Source organism: Carya illinoinensis, chromosome 7, assembly GCF_018687715.1.
Source record: "Carya illinoinensis cultivar Pawnee chromosome 7, C.illinoinensisPawnee_v1, whole genome shotgun sequence".
NCBI classification, from domain to species: Eukaryota; Viridiplantae; Streptophyta; class Magnoliopsida; order Fagales; family Juglandaceae; genus Carya; species Carya illinoinensis.
The window spans coordinates 36522066-36548860 of NC_056758.1; the positions used below are offsets into that span (position 1 = coordinate 36522066).

The following is a 26795-nucleotide window of genomic DNA, read 5'->3' on the forward strand; positions in this document are numbered from 1 at the left end:
ATGACAAAATTTAAAATTGAAAAGTATTTGTGTTTAAGTGGTATTTGGAAAAAAAAAAAAATGAGATAATGAGATGGGATGAAATCAATTCCCAAACAATCCCTCGTTCCCAGACATTTCCTGAAAGGCAATTTGTTATATTTGGTCAGTGAAGTGATCTGAGGTAAAGATCACCTCATTACTATTCACTATTATTTGTTACTACTATTTAATACTTTTTCACTTTTATTCACAGATTATCTAACAACATCCAAACATAGCCGTATGTAAACTAACACAATGGAGAGAAGAATACTTAATATGTCAATTTGTTCGCAGTGTGCATTACACACTATGCGGACATGTAATGCCAGTCGCTTGCGCACATCACAACACCGAATTGCACAAAAGCTTAATCACGTTACTCTTTCTACTGGGAGAAAGAAACTTCTTCAAGAATATTCAAACTGAACCCCAGTCGCAAAATGATGAACACATAACTTTTCACAACACTCTGTACAATGATATCCTTATTTTACAACGTGTTATGAAATATATTATGTGGGTATCATTATTCTTGTTACTTACCCAATAACCTCAGCATCAATGCGGCTCTTAAAATGTACTCTAGACGCGGTGAACGCAACAAAAAGGTGAAATCAAATGGTTTCACTGATCCTTCCACCGATAATTCGTGACTCATCCCAATTCTCATATTTTCAAACATTGACAACAAAAAAGTGTGGAACACAAAAAAAGAATGAACTTAACAAACATTGGAGCTTAATACAATGAAAATGCACTTGCTTCTATCTCAGCCAAAACTTTGACTTATTGTATTTGTCCTTGTTCCCTGGCAACTGATCTTTATAAAGATTGCTGCCAGAAAGTGCTCTATGAACAGTGGCCGCTGGTTTTGTGCTTCTTGTAAGCCTTGACAATGCTTTGGATTGATCAATATGCCTTCCTTTATTTGATTCACTTGACAATATCCTCTTATCAAGCAAAGGACTCGACGCCAAGAAAGTGTTCTCAGTCCCTATGCTTTGGAGACCTCTCCTTCTCCTTATCTGGTGGAGAGTGTCAGTTCCTTTGAGCAAGACAGACTCCTGGTTAATTGCTCGGTTTGTAGAGTTTAAGCTCCTCAGACTTGGGGGATCCATTTGTCCTGGAGTTTGCACTCTTGACCAGGCTTTCCTTTCATTAGAGGTGGTTCCTGACTTATCTGCAGAACATGCTGGTAGCATGTGCTCTTGTTGTTCTTGCTGTCTCAACTTTAATTCAAGCTCTTCCATCTGTCATTAAAATGTAGGAAGACAATATATGAGCAATTGCAGCTACCATTGAGGGTTACAACTAGAGAGTGCATTTTGACCATGCACAACATAAAATGGTATAAGAACCTTCCGTTGAAGCATTTGAAATCCTTGGTTGCCTCCTTCCATTTGCAACTTGTTTTCAAGTTCAATGACCTGTAACCATTTGTTAAAAATAAAATAAAAAATAAAAAAAAGAAAAGAAAAAGAAAAAGAAAAAGAGCAACTCATTCTTTTTTCTGTTTATCATCTGCCTATAATTTGCTAATTTCAGTAGCATGTAAACCTGCTTTCAGAATGGAAAATAATAGACATACAACCCTTTTTACAATCATTTATACAACCAAGTTTTAAATGAGAGACATTTTTGTAAAATAACTTACAAAAGTAACATCACTTTACATAAATACCCTCATTTTAATACATGGGTGTAAAAAAAAAGGTTGTAAAAAGGGTTGTGTGTGTATCATTACTCGGTGAGCACCTACACAAAATGATTGAAATGAATGACCCCTTCTTCCCCCTTCTCAATCAGCTTAGTTGGGCATATTTCTTATTGGTTGGCCCATTTGGTAGGTGAGAGAGAGAAGGGGGTCTTGCGGTCATTCTGGACAGTTTGATAGTGATATTGTAGAAACTGTAAGAATAATTTATTGATTTGGATAAAGAAGACAACCTTTTGATTTAGCATTGCAGAATGACGCTCAAATTCTTGTGTTCTCTCCTTCAACTTGTTCTCAAGCTCCTTGACCTGACAGACCTGTGAAGAATAAGGAGAAAAACAAGCTTTACACCTTGATTCTCAAGCATGATTATGATTGCTGCTCCAATAAACAGTTTGCCACATTGTGTACGGCATTTGTTGTCATCTCATCAGAAAAATGATTCCACTAATCGACTAAGAGTGATATTTGGTTCTCAACATGATTCTGATTGCTGCTCCAAAACAGTTTGCCACAATGTGTACAGCATTAGCTGTCATCTCATCAGAAAAATGATTCCACTAATCGATTAAGAGTGATATTTTTTTCCTTTTTTTTCCTGGGGAATATGATGGCAGGAATTGCACTTGCCTCGACACACATCACTTCCTTTGAGCATACTATCGTATGAAGAATTTCAATAATCAAGGGTATCTCATGAGGATCCAAATGAACCAAAGATATCAATGCCTACATTAAGGTCATCATAACTGAAATTGAATGAGATAGCTTCTATTAAAAGCACCTTGTGCTGAAGAGTTGTGGACTGTGCATGCTCATGTGCTCTCAGCTTGTTCTCAAGCTCCTTCACCTTTGGCAAAATAGAAGCTATATGTTAGATGACATATTTAAGGTTGCCTATAACAAAAGAGAAGTAAATGAATTCAACATAATTCATCTGCCCAGCAACCTTCTGCTGAAGACTCAAGCAAGTTTCTTCCTTCCCATTTACTCCCTCTGAAAGTTGTAACAACTGCTTCTCCAGATGTTTGCATAGCTGTGTCTTCGACGCAATCTTCCCTTCAAGTTCACTCAACTTTTCTTGTTGGATTCTGCAAATCTGATCCTTGCCTTTGGCCTTGCCCTCGAAATTACGCAAGTTCTCTTCTAACTTCCACAAAGCATTGTCTTTGGATCTCACTTCTTGCTTTGCTTTATCAAGCTTCAAAATAATCAGAACTTTAAGTACTGGTTTGTTCTATTAATTGATATAAGAAGTTTCAAATATGTGTTCATGCATTAATCATAACTGTCAATGAAAGAAGCATTCCAATCGATGATCCCAGAGCGTACCATGATTTTCATCTTTTGAAGTTCACCCACATCAATCTGCTTCCTAGCAGGACCCAACTCCACACCTCGAACACGAGTTGCAAAATTTAATGAGCTTATAGTCTCACCTAGGTCCTGTTCCAAAGGGCTGATTTGCACAAACATCAAAGTCTTGGAATCACCGCCTGAAGCACATCAAAGAATAGAAGAGCATCTTTTACTTCTTGACCCACTCTTCTAAATCAAGAGATCATGAAACATAGCCATTAAGAAAATTTGTATCTGGCTTATCATGTGAACCAACTCCATCCTCTTGCGATAACAATATTTCAAAGAAAGGATACTCTCACACCCTCTTTGTAATTAAAACAAAAAGAATTTGTTACTGTGTGGTATCTAAATGCTTCCTTTTGCTGATGTAGCAATGGTGTCTGAATGCTTACCTAAGGAGTCTTGAAGTAGGTGTGTGAGTTTAGAGTTCCTGAAAAATCCCAATGTATAAATCAGAGAATAAAAAAGGCAAGAAATGACTGTATATAGGAAAGATAAAACCAAACCTATATGGAATGTGGCTGCTTTTGGATGCCAATGCAGAAATTACATCCCCAAGAGCTGAAAGAGATCTATTTATGTTTTGAGCTTCCTTGAGACGTTCTCCTTGCACCTCGGTTTTGGCTATCCTCTCGCTGCCAGCCAAGTCCACAAGCCATAGCTTGCTCTTGGTGCACTCTTCAGTCATCAAATTCTTTGCTTTTACCATTATGCACAGCATGCTAGAAAAAAGGGAAAAGAACAGTGATATATAGAAAGTGATATTAAAAAGTAAAGGCTACTTATCCGCACACCCCCATGCAAAGACCATCCTAGATTAATGCAAACAACATTTAGGATAATACTTACCAATGAGATCGGCTACTGTATTCATTCACATTGTTCGATCCCACAGCTCTGGCATTGCTTCCAGCCTGCAGAACACTCCATACCTCTGTAATGTTCCCAACTTTGGCTTCAACAATTCCTGGTACATGATGAGCCCCTTCAGGAGCTTGCCTTATCTCCAACCTGATATATATAGAGTGAATGAAAATTGCAAGATCTGATCAATATTAATGCACTTAAATCAAAGGTTTCTACATGTCATATGGTCAGACTAAAAGAATACGTAAGTTGGACAAAATTTTGGGAGAGCCAAAGATGTAGGGCAAGTCACTTCATCTCTTCCAAGTAATTTAATTCAATGAATGAGATAAAAAGTTTACTTCTTGGATATTGGAGAAGTGGCAAGCAAGTCCCTGATTTGTTCATTGTAGACTTCAAGCACACTAATTGATATGTTGTAAGTGAAAGTTTCTTTTCTTTCCTCAGAAATTTTGAACAACTGCTCCAGAGTCCTATAATTGACTCCTCGGTTCTGCTCCGAGCCTTCCATTGTGAAAGTTTTGCCCGTCCCTGTTTGCCCATATGCAAATATACAAACATTGTAGCCATCCAACACTGAAACTACCATTGGTGAAGCATCCGCAAATACGTTTACTGTCCAGGAAAAGAAGACTTTGGTGAATCACATTTAAACTAAAAAATATTCCAAGGCATTTTCAGTAAAGGATAATGGCGGGTCAATATAGTCATATGTATGTCACCATATACCCAGGTTGAGTACATTCCACGCATACCTTGACCATCCTGTGGCGTATAAACTCGGTCGAACCTGAAGATCTTCTTCGTCAAGCCACCCGAAAGTATCCCAAGTTCTCCATCATTAGCTGCATTAAAGTCTGTAACTGTTGCAAACCCAGATTGCATCTCCTCGTTTCTCAAAGGCCGGCATCTACAAAAGACTCTGATGTTCCCTGTAATGACACGGTTAAGAAGAGCATCAGTCCATCATTCACAAGCCAAGGGTGTGAGGAGAACATTTTTATTGTGCGCATCATAAGAAAAGATTATGCCTTTTGCTTCCTGGATCTGGTTATAAAGCATCTTTCTTTTTGCTTGCTCCTCACTAAACTTCAATTTAAGAGCGTCACACTGTGCAACTGCAATTTATACAGAATGTCAACTGCAATTTATACAGAATGTTAGAAAGCATGAAATTCAACACCAATTTCACCTGGGTCGTAATGCAAACTTACCCAGTGCTTGAACTGCAAATACCATCTTGCTCAATTCAGGAATAGAATCAAAACACTCATATGCTTCACGAGTTAACTGACAATGTTCTTGTTTCATGTTCTGAAATGGAATGATGAACAAAATATATTTTAAGTATGAAACATAAATGAACAAGTATAACCAGGGAAATCAGATATTTACCTTAACTTTCTTCTCCAAATCATCGACAAGTGCAGCCCACAGCCTTTTATCATGTTCATATCTACTACAGATATCTCTCAAATTTGCTGCTTGCTCTTCCATAGCTTGATCTGAAAATCATTATCCATAAGCACATATTTTAATCCTTGAAACCACTATGAATTGAAATCTTGAGTGGACTAAACAAGCAGTACACTGCTCAATAAGACCTAAAAAGATTACGTCGGCAGCCAAAATAAAATATGATATAGTAAAATACGTTGGATGTCGGTATTACTGTATTAACACACCCTGAAGAATTTATGGGATTGTATCTCACCTAAATAATGATACTGAAGGAACTTGTCGTCAAGTTCCATCCGAACCTTCTCAAGCTGCTCGCTTGCACCAGTCAGTGACATCCATGCCTCATGACATTCATCTGTCTTAAGCTGGCACTGGGTCTTCAGCTCCGCTATCTTTTTTTCGTACTTATCAGTAGAAATCATCCTCAAGTACTTATTCTGCCAACCACATTAAAGTCCAAGTCATAGTAATATAAATTTTGAAGCTCCAATATCCAAATAGTTATTTAAATCAATAATTAACCTGAGCTGATGAAATTTCTATCTCAGCAGCACAATTGTTACATATGACAGATCCGTGTTTAACCTGGGATGCTTTAGTCAAGTCATATGATAAGACATGAGTCTCAATAATATAGTTTTGATATAGCAAGTTAACCTTGAAGAGAAGGTACCAGGTAATTTTGCTGCCCTCTTTATGCAAATCCCACTTACTATTGGGTTTCCATTAACTCCCTCGAACCTTATTACAATTGTCCCATCCTCCCCCACAAAGACTCTAACATCTACCGTCTGCAATGCCCTGTTGGCTCCAACAAGGGAATAGATATCAAGTTCAGATAGAACCTACAATTATCACCAAAAAAAATCTCTCAGAATGTGTAGAAAACTCTAAACAGAAACAGCCGATAGAAAGAAAGTGGACAAATTCAACGTACTCATTTTTTTTTTTTATATATATCGGTTTACTTGCCTTTTCTTCCTGCATGAACACATCAAATACTCTCATTCCTCTAGGACCATTTGTATTTATAATTTCAGCAAACTGAAGATCAACAAAATAGTCCCCAGGGCTCAGGTTGTTGAAGATGTAACAGAAATTTCCAACTCGAGCCGATTGATAAAGTGATGGTATATCGCCTCCCTCGATTATCGTTTCATCAGTTCTTAAAACATCCCCCCCTTGAAAAAAGCAGTCCTGTTGAAACTGAATACCAAGATTTCGTTCTTCCTTTAGAGCCCCGCCACCAGCATTTACAAACATTACCAGATTATCTGGTTAACACAATAAAATAATGTGAGCTTACTAAGAATTTGATTCCTGAACCATCAACTTCAATATAACTGATGGGTTCTAATATACTATGCTTATGCTAAACATAACCATCAATCACCAACGTAATCAAAATCTAATTCTAAGAGTAAAAATTACTACTTACAGTTCATACAATGGGCCTTGCTTCTAGAATGCATCAAATGGTTCGCAAACATATTATACTAAGCCTAATGTCATTTAAATTTCTGAGGAGGCATCAGTGAAATTAACATGAAAACATTACTCTCTCAAATGATAACATGAAAATGCAGAGGGCTTACGTTAATTTAATTTTTTTAGAAGGAAGATTAACCTTTTTCTTCGTCTTCTTCTTTTTTCTTGGGCAAGAATTTATGCAGCACAGACCCTAAGCCTCGATTGTTAGCGGAATGAAACCAAATAATCTTGAATTACCCCATATAAAACTCATAATTAAGACACGGATTTTTAAGAAGAAAAAAAGGTCAAAGAAAATTCCATTTGGACCAAAAGAACTCACAAGAAAATAGATTGGTTACCGAGAAAAGGAAAAGAATTCAAATTTTCAAACATTTCGAATCTTATTCATTTATTTTAATTTCCAAGAAATTCAAAAGTCAGCAAAAGATAAAATGAAATGATATAAAAATGTACTTCGATAAAACACATACCTGTGCAACTGCTTCGTTTAAGCCCTGTTCGAAGCAACCTAGAACCCGGAACAAACAGCACCGAGTCGATCGAATCCAAACCGTCGCCCTTGCCGCCCATTTCAAACGTTCTGGGATCGTTAAGAACGCCGCGGGACCAAGAATATGGGTTCAGGATTCGTGGGTCTTGGTTTGGCAAGCTGGGGGTCAAAGGTAAGGACAACTTTCTCTTCCGTCTCTTCCTTTTCCTTGCTCGTACAGTGTCAGAGCCATTGTTGCTTTTCGTTTTAACTTTCAAATTCGAATTTATAAGACCGTTGGGTTTTGTGTCACAAAGTGGGACTCCTATATATATATATACTAGTAAAGGCAACGTCCTTTGGACGTTTGCCTGGTGCGGTGCATAGTTTAAACTGTAAACTAAATCTTCATGTTATTATAAGCTTTGACAAAATAAAATTGAGACGTTTGCCTAGTGTTGGAGTTTAAGTTTGGTTGTTAATAAAAGAAAATGATCAAAATAAAAAAATCGAAACTTATTTAAAAGTTGATCAACAATAACTAAAAGTGACTAACCACACCTAGAATTGTCTAGATATTATCAACAATTAACATCAATTAAGATGATAATATTTATATTATTAATTTAATAAAATTAAAAATTTAAATTTTTTTTCAGCTAGTTTTTATTTATTTTCTATTTATTTATCTATATATGTTAAGGGCAATATGCATAGGATGTATAGCAAAATAATATAAATAAAAAAGATAAAGAGACTGAGTACTATATTTATGTATAAAAACTCAATAACCATAAGTTTGAAGTGATTAGTAAGTAAAATGATGTTTTACTATTTAATTCCAAACAAACAGTTAATTATAAGAATTGAGACAACTTTCTTATTATTTTTGTAAAACATAGCTCAGAAGATTTAAAAACTTTGCCCCCTTGTCTATTTGTAAAAACAAAGTTAGACCATTGGAAAAGTAAAATACAGGTTAAAAAATAACTACACAAAACATATTGTGAGTAAACAATTCTAAACTTCTAAATCTCCGAAACAATGTAATATCAAAACCAGACGTAACTACGAATTCTTTTACATACAAGTTAGTATCCTATTTATGTATATAATTATAACAAAGTTCAAAAGTAAAGAAGTAAATTTAAAGTTTATATACAAGATAGTGTCTCATTTAAGTATATAATTATACATATAGTGTGTCATTTAACAAGATAGTTATACATATAATTATACATATAATTATACAAGATAGTGTTTCATTTAACAAAAAAAGATTTAGAGTATCTATAGTGTAGCTTAATTTATAGATTCGGCAGATAGAACATTAAGTTTGTTCTGTCGTAACTGTCCATATTGATTCATCTCTGCACGCAAGTGTATAATCCATTCTTTTTCTAAAAGTGCAGTTGCAATGTTTGCTAAATATGGTAGGTGTTCCTGTAATAATGAAAAAATATAGAACATAATATAATAGGTTTTTTTGAATAAATTTATAAAGAGATTTTTTACCTCGCCTGTGTGCTCCAATAGATCAACTGCTGTCGAATTCAGAATTTCTTCTGCCACCAATCCAAAGGCAACAACTGCTATGCATCCTGTGTCATCTTCTATTTCCAAATATGCTCGAGAACTATAATTAATGAGAATATTATTATTGCATAATTTTTATAATTATTATTTTATATTTATAATGTAAAGAATGATAATTTAAACTATTGAAATAAAATTTTTACCGTGGTTGTCCGATGCTCATATTTTTGCAATTGTAACATAAGAATTTTTCATTATAATCATATCCAGTCACTTTATTGCAGTTGACACAAGACATATATTAAAATGGCTGATGCAAATCGAGTAATAAAAATTTTGCTTTAACTGTAAATGTCGATTTCTGCATTAAAAATGAAAAAATAAATTTCTAGTATGAATGTAGCAATAAAGTGAATTTAAATAGAAAGAAATAATTTAGTTTTAAAAAAGAAAGTTATACCGTCATTGCCTCTGTAGAATCTATAATTTCAGCAATTTCAAAAATTTTTGTTATCGTCTGCATGGCATTGCTTGAACTCGATCCTGTTGATGTATTGAAACCCTTGGCAATGATTTCTTCTAATAATGCATCATTTTGGGTCGCCCTAAAAAATTATATTAATAATTAAAGCAATGTATGTAATAAAAAAAAGTTACATTTATAATTAAAGCGATGTTTGTAATAAAAAAACGATAATATATGTTAAAATTATACAATATTAATTCATAATGAATGAAACAATAAATAATTTAGATTTTATAAAATTAATTATTGAAATAATTATTTTAAAAAGATAATTTACCATGTACATAACGAAACCGCAGCTGCTAAAAGAGAATCGATGGTAAACATGCTCGTTGGTTGTGATGATAAAGATAGACCTGTATTATAAATATGTGTTAGCAAATATATAAATATATGATAAATAATCAACAAAAGTATTATTTTGAATGAGAAGTACCATTATAAGAACCAACTTTAATTCGCATTCCGAGAATTATTGGTTTTGTTGTAATGATGTTTGAAATTTGTTGACATTCGTCGTCAACAAATCGTGTCCACATTGTTAAACTTAAAGGCTTCAGGCTATACAAATTAGAAATAGAATTAAGTTTGTAATAATAATAATATTATAATGTGTTAAATAAAAAATGCTATAAATGTAATTAGAGATATGTTTAAACCTCTCATCAATAAGTTGTATATCTTGAACTGTTGTCTTTCCATTAACAGTGTTGACTTCTCTGGGTGACATCATTTGGATTGCAATAGCTAGAATCTCTATTTCAACAAAATATTTTTTGTTAGTTCTTAATGAAACGAAAGTATATAAATATATATAATAATTATTTATATAATCATTACCTATTTCAGAATCAGTATCCTTATAAGCATCGAGTTCATTAAAAGGGATGATATTGTACTCCGGAGCCTTTAGCACTGGTTCGTCATCTTCAACATTTTCAATAATTGTTCTCCAATTGATGATCCATTGATATTCATGTGATTCGATTTGGTGTCTTGGATCTATTGCTTTCACATATGCATTGCCTATATAATAAGATTGAAAAACCTACAATGTATCATCGCGCAGATCGATATCTTTACCAAATATTACTGCTTGTAAACGATTTCCCTATAAAAAAGAAATTGAAGAATTAATCAATTGGATTTAAAGAAATAAATATTTATATATCAATAGTAAATACAATAAGAAAATATGTTTGTAGATTGAAATGTATAAAATATAATAAATATAAAATGATTCATACCTGAGGATCTATCAATGTGGGGTTCTGATATTTTGTTATTGAGTTTCGTGCAATCTTTTTTGGAGATTTTTCTGCAACGAGCATTTTTACTTTCCAGTTTTTGGTAGCTGGAGTAATGTCTTTGATTGATGCATAAACGGTTTGCATATTTGCTGTGCTTACAAATTAGAAGATAGATAAGTATTACTATATATATATATATATATTATAAACTGTATAATATAATTAGAAAAACAATAGAATATATAAATGATAACAATATTTGAAAAACATCAACTGAGCAAACTAAAGAAGATATTAAATATGACTATTTATATAGCATTATAATGAGTTTGTTATTTTTAAAAAATTATACGCAATATTTTTTGTACAATTTTTTTCATAGTTATCAATCGTAGTTGGTCTTATAAGAATTTTTACTGAATTGGCAGTTTTTGCTTTTGATAATACTACATATAATTGTCCATGAGAAAATACTGGTTCAGGTAAATATATTCTGACAGAATGTCCTTGTGATTTATTTATTGTCATTGCAAAATTTAATTTGATGAAAAATTGTGTTCGTTTAAATGGAAAACTATTATTTTTATTTATATCTGGTAAGAATGGAATTATGGGTATAAAAACTCTTTTCCCTTTGTGATAACCAACTAAAATTTTTGCATCAATAACGTTACGATTAAAATTACAACAAATTAATCGTGTGTCATTGCATAAACCTTCTGAAGGATTTATATTTCTAAGTAACATGATGAGGCAAATTTTTTTGAGCAATAATTCATGTGGTGGCAATCCATTTGGTGTTAAAGTGTTTAAAAAATCTTCCATTACACCTTGTTCAGATGTATCAATTGTTTCATCGAAACTATAATATCACACCATATCACCAGGAAATTTTTCAATGATTATGACATTTATTTCATCAACTGAGTGATTTTTTGGTGTTAATATAGCTCGATTTTTCATTTCAATTAAATTGTTTGAATAATTTGATATGTGTTCAAAAATAGCTTATAATAAACAATTTAAAGATTCAGCATCATTGTTATATTGAATAAGCATTTCTGTTGAAATTTTGATCATATCGTTAACAGTAATTGGTTCATTACCATTACCAACTTCAATTAAATAACAACAAAAATCAGGATCCAATCTAGATCTCATATTTTCTGTTAATTTAATTTTGATTAAAGAATACCATAAATGAGAACGGGCTAAGCTTGCATCAATTTGTTCTTCTTTTGTGCTTTTTCGAATTACAGGTAATACTTGACGAAAATCTCCGCAAAAAACAATAACTTTTCCACCGAAAGGAAAGTTTGTATCATTTATATCTTGTAACATCTTGTCCACTGCCTCTATAGAATGTTTTCCAGACATAGGTGCTTCGTCCCATATAATTAATTTTGCAAGACGCAATGATTTAGCAAAATTTCCTTGTTTGCTAACACTGCATGTACTATTTTTTTTCTATATTCAATGGAATTTTAAAGCGTGAATGTGTTGTTCGGCCTCCAAGTAAAATTGATGCAGCAACACCAGATGATGCAGTTGCAAGTGCTATCATATGTTTTGATCTAGTTTCAGCAAGAAGTGTTTTGTATAGAAATGTTTTTCTAGTTCCAGCAGGACTATCAATAAAAAATGCAGCAAGTTTGTTGAGAAGTAAAGTCTCGAGAATTAATTCATATGCATGTTTTTGTTCAGAAGTTAAATGATTTGATGCAAGCAGATCTTCTCTCTTTTTTTTCGATGGATCTCTTCTTTTTTTTCGTTTGATTGGGTACTATACCAATTTTTTCTTGGTGGATTATTTTCCCTCTTTTCTGGATTTATTCATAAAAGAAGTTAGATAAAATAAAAAAGAAAATTATATTAATAATGTTTAAGTATATTTTTGTATTTAATAATATTGTCTTACCAGTCGGCATAAAGTTATGAAAAATTTTAAATTCTGTGTCGATTTTGGAACGTAATAAAAAAAAAATTTGAAAATATATCAAAGATGTGAATAGATATATACATATGGCAATATGTATGCATAAGAAATATCATAAACATTTATACTACAAATAAAATAAGAAAATAATTAATTCGAAATAATTTCTCACATATCATATTAAATGGATCAAACAAAATAACAAATGTTAGAATAAAACAAATGTATGAAAAGAAATGAATATAATGAAGAAAATAAATATTCACATAACAATAATGTAATATCATCAATTTATCCTAATTATAAGTACACTTAGATGATCATAAAAAAATTGAATAATATTTTTTCAAATAAGATAGAAATAAACATACCAGGAAGTGGAGCACAAACAGAGGAATAACGTGGGCACAGCGAATTGATACGAACCAGATTGATGAACAGTCAAATAAAACCAACAGCACAAATCTGTAAAAAAAACATACATAAAAAAAAATTCCAATAATAAAAAAAAGATGATATAAATAAATTCTAAAAATTCCATAAATTACGTATCAGTAATTATAAAAAACATTCAGTCAAGCCCACCTCACTATAAATAAAATTCTACAATAATGCAAATTTTTAATTTTTTTCTTATTTTAAAATTTTAATATAATCATATGCACAATTTTATATATTAAGTGGAAAAGGTTAAATAAACTATACATTAGCAATTAGGGACACAAATATATAATTAGGGACACAAATAAATAGGTTAAATATTTATAAATTTATTAATAATCACTTCTTTAATTAAGAAAAAAAAATCGATAACCATCGAGCATCGATTCAGTTAACAAGTAATGAGCTGTTCATGATTTGATCGATCTTCCATTGTTAATGTAATGCATGAGCTGTACATGCAAGAGGGGGCAGTACTCTATTTTTATATATATATATATATATATAAATATATATAGTACTTTAACGAGTAGTACGGCCTGAAAATAAATAAATATATATATATATAAATGTACCTCTTACAACTTTAAAGAATATATTATAATATGCATGCACGCTAACCTAATTATACAAGGATATTTAAGTAATTAGCTAGGTAAAAACACCGGCCCAATTAACCCAACGCGAACCAGCCAGCATAGCCCAAGAAAAAACACCAAAAATAGCGCCGTTTTCACCACAGCATAGCTCAAACTACCCCACCCTCAAACCAAAAACGGAGCCGTTTTAATAAAAAAACTTAACCCTACACCGGCACTATAAATTCATCCTCTTTTCTTCTTACCCTTCTCCCCTCTTTTCCATTTGCATCTACATTGCCTCCCTTCCATTTGCATCTTCTGCATCTTATGTTTTTTTTTTTTTTTTTCATTCAGATTCATGTTTATTTTTTGTTTTTTCTCTCACTCTTCTTAGTTTTCTTAGAATAAAACAAATGTATGAAAAGAAATGAATATAATGGAAAAAACAAATATTCACATAATAATGATGTAATATAATCAATTTATCTTAATTATAAATGTACTTAGATGATCATAAAAAAATTGAATAATATTTTTTCAAATAAGATAGAAATAAACATACCAGGAAGTGGAGCACAAATAGAGGAACAACGTGGGTACAGTGAATTGATACCAACCAGATTGATGAAGAGTTAAATAAAAGCAAAAGCAACAAATCTGTAAAAAAAAAAAACATACATTAAAAAAAATATTCTAACGATAAAAAAAAGATGATATAAATAAATTCACTATTTTTAAAAAAAAAAAGCTTACAAGCAAAGAATTATTGTATTGAATGAAATTTATTATTAAACAGATTTTTAATAAAATATATAAAACAAAAAAATAAAAGACTATAAAAAAACCACAAAAAATGGAAATGCTATTTTGTTTTATTTTTTATTATAATGTTTGTGTTAATAAGTTAATGTTTATCAAATTTTTAAAATTTTTCAAACAAATTTTGAAAATAACAAGACTAAATACTATATTTATGTATAAAAACTTAATAACCATAACTTTGAAGTGATTAGTAAGTAAAATGGTGTTTTACTATTTAATTCCAAACAAACAGTTAATTATAAGAATTCAACAACTTTCTTATCATTTTTGTTTGTTGATATAAATCTTTTGTTGATCCACCTAGATCATTACTTTGTTACTTCATTTAAAAAATTATTTATCATTTTGTCAACATTTTTACATAGACTATCACAAATCAATTACGGGATCAACAGTCTAAGAAGTCTCTAAATTTGCATATTTATAATAATTAACAATAATAAAAGATAATATAAATAAATTCAATATTTATAAGAAGAAAGCCTACAAACAAATTTATGAGCGATTATCATATTAATTTTTAAAACATTTGAACACACTATAGGTTAATAATCAAGTTAAAAATAATTTATAAGGTTATCTATTTCTCACATATGAAGTAAAATTTTTAATTAAACTAAACTAATAGTCCAATCCACTGCAACACAACACAAAACTGTTAAAGAAAAAACGATTAATTTTGGAATTAATATTAGAGCATAAGTTAAAAAAAATAAAGTTTTGCAATAATGTAAATTTTATTTTTTTTGATATAACATATAGTTTTATTTAACAAATATGACTATACAGCTTTTTTTTTTTACCTTTCTAATATATTTTTTAAATAGATTTGTTGTTTTTGTTATTAATCCATGGACTGCAATCTGCTTGTTTTCGATTTCTTCTACTTCTACTATTTTATTTTTCTTTTACATTGTGGTACGTTCTCTTATTTTTAACAAGAAAAATTCTTACTCTAATTTTTTATATTTATATAAATGCACATGTACTTAAAAAAAGTTGAGTTACATTATATGTTTCTTATATGAATAATTTTTTCTCGTTAGATGGATATTTTTTGATAGATTTGTGCTATTGTTAAACATACTAACTAATTTTGTCCATATTTTTAATTATATACGAAAAAATAATGTTGATTTCAATGTGATAGAAATGTAGAAGACATTGTTAGTAGAGAGAGAAGAAAATATATTTCGGGAGAGTAAAGGGAGATAGAAGAAAAGTTAAAAAAATCCTAATTATAAATAAACGTAAACTCACAACCCCCCCCCCCCCCCCCCCCCCCCCCCCCCCCCCCCCCCAAAAAGTTCCAGACCCTTCTCGCCGCCCCCTCTTCTCTCTCTCTCTCTCTCTCCCTCTCTCTCTTTCACTCAGCTTTCTTCTTCTCGTTCTTCCTTCTTTTCTCTTCTCTCATCTACGCTGTTTCTCCCCTCATCTACACTATCTCTATTTCCTCCATTTTTTTAAACCTCCCAAATTTTAGTTTCTATGTCTTAGATATGCCGAGTTTTTTTTTTCCTTTCGTTGAACGTATATTGCGGTGCAACTTCTTGTTTCTCTCATCTATTTGTGTTGGAATTTATTTGGTTGATGGTTTGTGGTTCGATTTTTTTGTTTCTTACTTATTTGGTTTGATACTCTTTTTTTTGTTTATTTAATTTTTGCGTTTAGATCTGTGTTATTAATCTTTTTATCTTTTCCATTCATGTTTATTTTTTGTTTTGTTTGTTCTTACAGGTTTGAAGAGACCTATTTTTGGTTGATTTTCTTACGTTTATTTACAGATCTTAAGAGATCTGTTGGTTCTTCTCGCCCCTTCCGTATTTTTCTTGTACAATTTTTTTCTTCTTCCCCGCCCCACCTCCTTCTCCTCCTCTTACATTTTTTTTTTCTTTCATTTTTTTCCTTTGCGTTAAGATGTGTGTTTAATTTTTTCTCCGTTTGCTTTGCCGTTTTTTTTTTTCCTTCCTCCAGATTCTCCTTCCCCACCCCCCTTCCGTTCTCTCTCTCTCTCTGTTTCTACTTCCCCGCGTCCCCCCTTCTTCTCCAGGTTTTACATATTTTTTTGTTTGGTTTTTCTTTGTTTTTTTTTGTCCTTTGCGTTCAGATCTGTGGTTGATTTCTTCTTATTTTTGTTTGAGGTTTTTATTGTTATTTTTTTTCTTGTTATTTTGCCTCTGTTCTCTTATGTTCTTCTCCTCGCATGTTCTGTATTTTTTTGGTTCAGATCTGTATAGTACAAGTTTTTTTTTTAATTCTGTGTTTGTAGGGTTTTTTCGTAATCTGAATAGGCTTACGAGTTGGTTTTGCTCTATTTTCTGGTTGTGAAACAGGGGTTTTTATATTTTCAGATTTGTAGAATAATTTTTTTTTATTTTGCGATCTGTGTTTCTAGGGTTTTTTAGTTTCCGGTCCAAGTTTTTTTTTTCCTTTCGTTTGATTTCTTCCGAACATATATTTTATAGAGTGGAATATTTTGTGTTTGGGATCTTCTCATGGGTTGAAAGTTAGGATTTATTTCGTCATTTTGGGACGGTTTCGATGGGTTCTTGTGGGTTGATGTTTTTCTTGTCTTCTACTTTTCAGATCTGTGTTGAGTATATGAGCTCTGTGTTTAGTAGAAGAAATGGGTTCTTGTAATGTTTCCCCTGTTTGGGTTTTGATTAGTAGGTTTTGTAATCTTTATGGGGGTGTTCTAATTTCATATATTTCTAATGTTTCCCCTGTTTGATGTTATTACAGTTGCAAAACTTGAACTTGTGTTTTTTTTTTGCTATCTGTGTTCATATGCATATCATCTAATCAGAAGATGCAATTTTTTTTTTTTTTTGCTATCTGTGTTCATATCTTTTTTTTTTTCGATTCAAGTTTATTTTTATTTCTCCCCCACCAACGCATCTTTACTAACGGTAGTTTTTTTTTAAATCAAAAATTTCAAAACTGGGTTTTCCTTTTACATGCTAACTGTGTTTTTTTTAATTTTTGGTGTTCTGAGTACATACGAGCAAATTAGAAGATGCAATTTGTATGAGATGCATATGCATATCATCTAATTAGTTAATGTAATAAATTCATTCATTCAATATAATTCATTCTTACAGTACTGAGAGAAAGAATAGTAACATACCTACAACTGTTAGAGATTTACTTTCACGAGTAACTTGCTCCGGCGTATTTTTTTTTTAAGCTAGAATACAGACAGCAGAAAGATACGGAATGAAACAAATATTAACATTTAAATTTCAGTCAGATTCAATTTGTCAAACAAAGTGATAAGCTTTAACCGTAAAAAGACATTAACATCAGGGCGGCTAAGTAAAACGGCACTAAGGATAACGAACTGAACAATAAAATTAAGGGGTAAAATTGGAAATTAAACAGGAAAAGTTAATGAGTCGGTAGAAAGATATAAAGACCAAAATAACTGTCGGTAAAATAAATGAAAATTGCAAACGACTGGAATTGTCAAACAAAATTAAGGGTAAAATTGGAAAAAAAAAAGTTAAACGAAAATACTGTTGTTAAGCGATCGATACTTTATATATAAGTATAGATATATATATACGAGTCTTATACGGCAAAATTACAGAGCTTTCCCGAAATAATACTGAATTAAAACAAAACGATATTTATTGCATTTAACTCACGAGTATTGTGATCTGACCATGGCAACATCTCGACTCTCCAACCGTTTTAATTACATTTACTCTCTTTCAAAAAAAAAAAAATTACATTTACTTAAATGAGTTATATATTGATTTTCCATTTAATACATGTTTCTGTTAGCCATTTTTAAAAAAAATAATAAATGATTGTTGAATAAAATAAAACTAGAATAAGACTTTTTTTTTTAGAAAGTCAAGGTCACATGTTCAAGAATGATCTATTTTCAAATTTATTAAAAAATACCTTCACTTAAAGCGGAAGAATACCGTGAAAACAACTCCTCATAAATCATATAAAAAATTCCCAAACAAATAACAAAACCCAGAAGCCCAAAAATATTCAAAAAATAGCAAAACCTAACAAAAGACCCACCAAATCCAAGAAAAACCTCAACATCGAAGATAAGGGATGCCAAGTTTATCCATACGAATTATTCCCCGAAAGGACCTTGGATGGAATTAACGTCACAAAAATTTGAAGACACTCATTGAGTTCTCTGCTTAACCAGAAAGTCTGCCACCATATTAGCTTATTTAAATATATGACAAAACTGAACGTTTAATTCACAAGTAATAATTTTAATTTCCTTCCAAAAATCCTAAAGAAACCAATATTTGCACACTCCTGATGCCAACCATCCCACTAAAATCAATTAATCAACTCTACTAACGCATCCCTCATTCCAAATGTCGACACAATCGTAGTCCATCAAAAAGAGTTCTACATTCCGCAATGTTATTTGTAGCATGACCATAATAATAAGAAAATCGTGCCACTACTCCACCATGAGAATTCCAAACAATAACACCCCCATGGCTTCTCTCGGGTTACCACAAGATCCACCATCAACATTCAGTTTTACCATCCATCGCTCCAAAGGTTTCCACGCAATTAATTTCACTCTCCTTACATCAACAGGAACAACGGGACAAGCTAACAATTCCATGACCATCTGATCATTAGCTCTCATCCAACTAAATTCTCTAATCTTGTTTGAAAGGTCTTGAATTAAAAATTTAACAAATGGAATAATATCTTTCAGGTTAAATTTAATACCTTCTATTCTGGCCGCACATCGAGTTTTTCATAACACCCAAGAAATCACAATAGGAAGAACCCCCCGAAGCCACCCAATCTGCGACGACATTGATGCTCTTTGCCACCAGAAACTCATCAACCCTTCCCAATTTTGGATCTTTGGCTGTCTTATACCACATGCCTCAGCAAAATATATGTAGACTTTTTTAGCTCCTCCACCACCACATAAAATGTGATCCAAAGACTCCTGTTGCAGTTGAACACAACATTTGCACTTAGAGACAACACGAATGCCAAGTGCTGAATAATTGCATCTACTAGGATTGCCCCCATTTTAGCTCGCCAAACAAAGAATGATAATTTCCTTGGGAACCAATGCCTCTACAGCCATTTCTTCTAGGGGCATAAGTCACCATGTTGCCGAATTAAGTTCCAAGCAGACTTTGTTGTGAACTCACCATCAATAGATGGTTTCCACACACACTTATCAGCTCCCTGCCATAAACGAATTCCAGAGTCTCAAATTTTTTTTAACATGTCTTCCGGAACTAACTCCCTCAACATTTGTAAATTCAGCCCTATCTTCGTGAAGATGTCTGCCACCTGCAAATCAATATTACCAACTACATGAATAACTGCATTGGCCCCTCCCCTAACCAAGTATCACGCCAGAACTTAGCTTGACCTTCTCGAATAATCCACCGTGAATATCGAGGACCTTTGGCATGAAATCCATGATCCTTTTTCAAAATCAAGACCATTTTCTAAGATGTATCACTAAATAGAAATGAGAGTTTCCCAAATATTTGGAAGAAAAGAAATTCAACCATATCGAATTATCATGAATTAATTTCCACGAAAAATTTCATAAGCAAGGAATCTTGAACCTCGTGAAGAGCCCAAATTGCCAGCGCACCCTCTTCCACTGGCAAACAAATATTACTCCATGAAACCCACTTCCTCATTTTATTCTCCATTAAAGAACCCTAGAGAAAATCTGAAAATTTTTTCTTAATCCCCAATATCACTCCTTTTGGTAAATTCAAGACAGAGAGCATATGGATAGGTGTACTATTCAAAATATGTTTGATTAACACAATTTTACCTATAAAAGAAAGGAGCTTACTTTTCCACCCAGCCAATTTCTTTTGTATTTTTTTCAAGAGAGAGTCAAACATTCAAATCGTCATACGACCCAAAAATAAAGGAATGCCCAAATATGTGCAAGGCCAACTATCTTCCTCAAAACCCGACAGCAACTTCAAGCCAAACATACTCGAATTAATCAACTGCCCAAACATCAATTCATACCGATACATTACTGCCATAAGCTTCCAAATAGATGATTTCCCCCCATTAGCAAAAATCAAGATATCATCCGCATAGAACAAATGGAAAATCAAAGTGCTTCCGCCAGGATGGAAATGCTTAATATGACTCAGACCGAACTCCTTATGAAGTATTCAAGAAAGGATCTCCTTAGATAAAATAAATAAATAAGGAAAAAGATGGTCACATCAAAGTTTTGAAATCTGTTCAGAAGACTATTCCGGTTGAGGCACTGGAACGGAATATTTCGGTACCGGTATGTTTCGGTGTACCGTTTCGAGATTAATTATATATTATATATGAATATTTATATGTATATATAAACTAACAATTAATAAAATAAATACATATATATGTAAGTGTGTATCATGTATATGTGTACATATATAAAAGAATTAAAGATTTATAAAATGAATATATATTGAAAAAAATCACAAACTTGAGTTAAGACACAAAAATAAAGGAAAAAATTAAAAAATAGACAGATTATTAAAAGTAATAATACTTTTAGTGCATGGAAATGGGTATTTGAATTCTAAAAGTACAATTTTATCAATTATTTTTCAAATTATTTACAAGAGAGCCATTTTTCTAATTTTAATTTTAATTTCGGACCAGAATTACTATTCCGGTCAGAATATCGGAATCCGGCCAGAATTGACCGGAACGGCCGTAATTTGACCGAAATGAAATAGATACCTACCCCATTTCAGCACGAAAAATTCCGACCATTCTGGCTGGAACGGAACGGTTTTAAAACTTTGGGTCACATTGCCGAAGCCCACGCGACGTCTTGAAAAAACCTTTAATACTATTAAGCATCACCGAGTAAAAAGGGGAAGAGACAACATTAAAGACAATACTTCTCCACTTATCCGAAAAACCCAATTGACGTAGGAACTCTAGAAGAAAATTTCAGTTAACACGATCACAAGTTTTGGCCATATTAATTTTTAGCATTACATTTCCACATCTCATTTTCCTATTAATGCCTTGAACCAATTCCTCAGCCAATGAAATGTTTTCAAAAATGCTTCTCCCCGGAATAAACGTTGCCTGCTCAGGAGAAATAATTTTATCTAGAATTAGAGCCAAACGAAAGACCATAATCTTTGAAGCAAAGACTGATAAACCAAAACTAGCTAAAATCCACATGCTCATCCACCTTTGGAATCAAAATCAAGTTTGTAGCCCCAAAAAACGTAGAAATCGGTTGTTCGTCAAAAAAATCCTTAGCCATCTCAAAAAGATCATATTTAACAATATCTCAAGCCATCATAAAAAAGCTACCATAAAGAATTCTTAACCTCTTCCATAGATGGGGCAGCACATAAGGCCTCATTCTCAATCATGGAAACCACCGATGTATCAACTCCAACTCAACCAAATCTCTCTCAATCAATGACACCGAAAGAAGCTGTTGAAAAAATCACACTACCCTCATGTATTGCATCACTCGAATCCAGCATTCCACCATTGTCAATCCGCATATTTTCAATTCTTTTACTCTTCCTCTTGACTCTCATTGAAGCATGAAAGAAACTAGTATTAGAGTCCTTTTTAGCAAGCCATTTAATTCGTGATTTTTGACATGCTAGGACCTCCTCTCGATGAATCCATTTTAGATGTTCTTGTTTATAGTTCAACAACTCCTACTCAGTCTGAGACGAATAGTTATCGGACAGACATAGCTCCATCCTGATAATACCATCCTCTAGTTTTTTAAGTTCCAATTCAACATGACAAAAAACATCTTGGCTCCACGTCCGTTGTGCATGTTTGAGTAGTTGCAACTTCCTGCGAATGCACACCATAGCACACCCTTCCACACTGGTATTCCAAATTGCTTGCATAAGAGGAATAAACCCCTCATGAGAGCCGCACATACGAAGAAATATGAATGGTCGAGCAACAGACACCCTATCTCTGATCAACTGCACAAGCATCGGCGCATGATCCGAAGAGGTCTGAGGCAAATAAGAAACCGAAACATCCCCAAAGCAATTCAAGAATTGCGTTTTAACAAAAATTCAATCTAACTGAGCCCAAATTCTTCTACCCCTTAACCTCTCATTACACCACGACAAAAGATTACATTCACAAAGAAGATCCATCAAAGCACAGTCATGGATACACTCATTAAACTCCATTTTCACTCTAGTAGCCGGCAAGAGACCACTCACCTTTTTACTGTCATCCCGAATTATATTGAAATCCTCCCCCCCCCCCCCCCCTCCCTCCAAATGAACTAAGGAAGCCCACAAGAATTTTATCCCTTAAGAAAATCCCAAAGTTCCACTCTTTTAACTCGAAAATAGCTAGCATAAACAAATATGGCGAGCACCCGACAATTCCCATGAATAAACCATCCACTTATAGCCTAATTCGACATTGAAATCAACTCAAACTCAAAGTCTTCAACCCAAAAAATCTAATTTTTTCCACTCACCTATGCATTATTTAAATAAGATGGCAACTTCATCCATATTGCTTATCTACTACATTTATTCAAATTTAGACATTGTTCTAAAATGGCCACCAAAGAAGGGCGACTTTTATTCAAGATATGCCAAAATCTACTTTTCGACAAAAGAATACCCCTAAATTCCAGATAAGGATATACATCAAAAAACTTAAAGAAATTTTTTGGGGTGAGTGCGACGCTCCAATACCACAATAGATTTTCCCTTTCTTACCCCTTTCACTCTTTTCAACAGAACATGCACATCAAGATCTGAGTCAAAAGACTTTGCGACTAACTCATTCAGCTCCTTCTCAGACTTGCCATCGTACACAATTTTGCGCACAACGTCCACATTATTCAAATCTTCCACAACAAAAAAATCCCTATCACTCAGACCACCTAACTCAAATTTCAAAGCCTCATCCACTAGTCTCAAGGAACGCCAAGGATCAGGTTTTTCAAAAGATTCTTGGAAAGCACCATCTGATTCCCCCTTAGTAAGTTCAAAGCAACTATCATGTTTAATCGATAGAATTTCCTTAACAGTATTAGGAATATCCACACTTTGTGGTAAATCAAACAGAGGACCATCACTAGGCCGAACCACACCAGCCTCTAAATGCAGTGTCATTGAGGACTCAACTCTGCCCTCATCCATACTTGCATCAAATAAATCCTCCTTTGGCAAAACAAACCATACACAGGTTGAACCATAGTTGGTCCTTGTTGAACCCAAGGTTTCAAGTTTTGTATAATTCTATATCTATACATAGATTTTGATGATAACAAATGAATTCAAAGAATAAAGGAGTCTCAAGATCAAGTTGTCTACACAATATAGTCAAGCACATCAAGGAACCAAGCATGAGCAAGAAGGGAACAAGTTCACATTAAAATCATAGAGTAATGTTGTAAATCTCTTAAAAATTTGAAATTAAAATTAAGGCTCAAAATTAATATTTTATCATAAAGCATTAAAATACATTTTCCACATGTGCATGAATATTTTGAAAATTAAATTTGAAAATTTTAAAAAATGATTGATTGTCATATTTTACATGTGCATGCTTTATTTGAATATTTTCAAAAATGATTAATGCTCTTTTTGACTTATGCAAAAAATAGATAATTTTGTTTGAAAATTTTGAAAATATTAAAGATGATTGATTGTCATCTTTTACATGTGCATGCTTTATTTGAATATTTTCAAAAGTAATTGATGCTCTTTTTGACTTATACAAAACGAATACGATTTTGTTTGAAAAATTAGAAAAGTAAAATGTGTTTCTTTTGTCATATATAAAAAGTAAAAAAATTAGGTTTGAAATTTTTGAAAAGTGAATGATGTTGTCTTTGACAAATGAAAAAGAATAAACTTTTATTTGAATTTTTTGAAAAGTGAATGATGTTGTCTTTGATATGTGAATTTTTTTAAATTTGAATATAAAGTCTCATATGCCTATAAATAGATAATTTGAGAGTTTCACATTTACAACACCAAGAGCATACAACATTCATTCAAAACTTTCATTCTCTCTTCTCTAATCATTGAACCTTAATCATTGCTCATTTTGAGAGAAATATAGTTTGCGCTGTATTGTTTTTATTTTACTCATTAAGGAGTGTTTTCTAATAACTCACACACTATCAGCTCTTGTATCAGTAAAATGGTGTGTGTAACCCTTGTGCGTGTAGAAAGTGTTCTACACATGAAATAATTGAATCACCACATATAAAGTGATTACAAGTGTAGAGAGTGTTTTACACGGATCCTTTATAATGGTGTTATTCAAAGGTATAATATGTTTTTATCTCCAACTGAAGGAGGTTGAATAGTGAATTTAGAGATCCTCAAGGGGTAGATTAAGGAGATGACGTAAGCAAGGGGGCCGAACCTCGTTAACATACTGAGTTTGCTTCTCTCTTACCCTTACTCTTTATATTTATTGCTACTTCATATTTTTTTTATTTTATATTGTGTATTTAATTTATAATTATTAATTTTTCAAATATAACCCAATTCACCCCCTCTTGTCTTAGTCATCTAGGCAACGATCCCTACCCTATGAACTCAAATGTACTCTAGAATAATTTCGCGTCGGGATTTCGAAGACTCCCCCAATACCTTTTCCGCAAACTAGAATGGTAGTCTCACTCTCACGTTGACCCACCACCTTCCACATATTCTTCATGGGATTTTTCTTTCCTTCTCCCTATTCCAAAACCTTCTTCTTCTTTTTATCAACCACAATACGATCACACCTTGAACATTTGGCCTCAAAGTGACTTTGCTTCCTACAAAAAACACAAATAGATGGAGTAGAATTGAAAATAACTTCTTGAAAATGGCTCGTAGCAATCCCCGAAGGGCCTAGCCAAAAAGATTTCCGTAAAAGTTGAGAGACATCTAATTCAATGCAAATGCGCACAGCCTCCGGACAAGTCACACACGCTATAGCATTATCCCCATTCAAGTATCGGCCAAAACCATTTCCAATACTATGTAACATTGATTCCTAAAAATAATTAAGGGGCAAACTCGGCAAAGTAAGCCAAACAGGAACCCCAAGAGGCATCCTCATCTTCCACATATTCTGGAGTCCAATGAAAAACCCGAAAGGAAATTCCATGAACCTTAAAATTTCCCGTAGCCATAACACTAATAAAATCTTCCTCCTTAGCTATCCGAACCAGCACATTACATGGGTTGTGCAATTGCCCAATCATCAAATTCGAATGCAACCCCCAACGATTTTTTATAAAAGCCCAAATATGATTAGGTGAAGGTCAACGACAAAGAAATTTTAGCACCCTTTTTGTTGAATCTCAACCTTTGAAAATAGTAAAAACATCTCGTCATCCTGAAACCAAGGTTCAGGCAGAGGTAAAACAACCTCTAGCAAAAGCTACGGTTTCGTAACCACCACATCCACAAAACTAAAAGCACCTTGTCAACAGAATGCAATCTAGAATTGCACAACGGCATCATTGTCGTTCTTCGCTAATTCAAAAGCCCCCCATCACCTTGCCCCGCCATAAGAGGCAGCGGCCTGATTGACAACGTCGTGCAAAAACCCTATTCGCCCCCAAGGTTGAGAGAACAATTTTGCCCCGTGCCATGTCAGAATCCACAAATTAGAATAAGATGAAACTATATTGTAAAAATAAAATGATACTATGTTGTTAAGTTTATTTTTTCAATTTAATAGTTCATATATTTTATATTATTTTTTAAAATTTTGTATTTAATGATTAAGAAAATGATTATTAATGTATTATTTTTTTATTTTTTAAAATATTTAAATATATTTAATTTAAAAATAAAAAATAAAAATAAAACGCAATTCATAATTTTATACTACAGGCACACCATTGGGCAAACTTGGATAAGATGGTAGGAGACAATATTAAGATGACTACTGCACGTGTCCATCGAATGTGAACACTAGAACAAATAAATTTTTTTATTTTTTTTTAATCATTTTTAAACAACCTTAACCATTAAAAAAATAAAATAAATGCACTAATATTTATTTCCTTAATCATTTAAAAAATAACAATAAAAATAAATATATGTAAATAAATATATTTAATAAACATATTTGATAGTTCTAGTATCATTTTTCAAAAAGAAAAATTGCTACTCTAACCAATAATTGGTCCCGGTAATTTTTTTCTACTTAATAATTAAATAAATATTTTTTAATGATGTTATATTTAAAAAAAAAAAAGTTCGTGTATAGAAAAAATAAATCAATATTTTTTTTTTTTTTTTTTTTTACACCTTATGGAACCCGTCTCGTGCTACACCCACT

The 26795-nt window shown here is 32.5% G+C and overlaps 1 protein-coding gene across 1 annotated transcript; it reads right to left on the reverse strand.

Moving 5' to 3' along the window:
* Positions 1-633: 633 nt before the first annotated feature.
* On the reverse strand, positions 634-7690 carry LOC122317506 (kinesin-like protein KIN-14R). The gene is made up of 19 exons (XM_043134630.1): positions 7393-7690; positions 6401-6702; positions 6102-6273; positions 5951-6021; positions 5682-5865; positions 5363-5472; positions 5182-5281; positions 4999-5085; positions 4723-4899; positions 4309-4582; positions 3950-4111; positions 3607-3822; positions 3493-3530; positions 3071-3234; positions 2688-2939; positions 2523-2588; positions 1972-2055; positions 1383-1451; positions 634-1274 (listed from the first exon to the last, which is right to left on the reverse strand). The coding sequence occupies exons 1-19, from the start codon at positions 7490-7492 to the stop codon at positions 789-791; spliced, it is 3114 nt and encodes a 1037-aa protein (XP_042990564.1). The 5' UTR covers positions 7493-7690; the 3' UTR covers positions 634-788.
* Between the last annotated feature and the right edge of the window lie 19105 nt (positions 7691-26795).

Coding starts and splice junctions, on each gene's coding strand:
- LOC122317506 (XM_043134630.1), bottom strand. CDS start 7,492: ATGGGCGGCAAGGGCGACGGTTTGGATTCGATCGACTCGGTGCTGTTT. Junction 4,112..4,308: donor ACTTCTCCAATATCCAAGAA/GTAAACTTTTTA, acceptor TATATATATCAG/GTTGGAGATAAGGCAAGCTC. Junction 1,275..1,382: donor TTCAAATGCTTCAACGGAAG/GTTCTTATACCA, acceptor TTTTAATGACAG/ATGGAAGAGCTTGAATTAAA.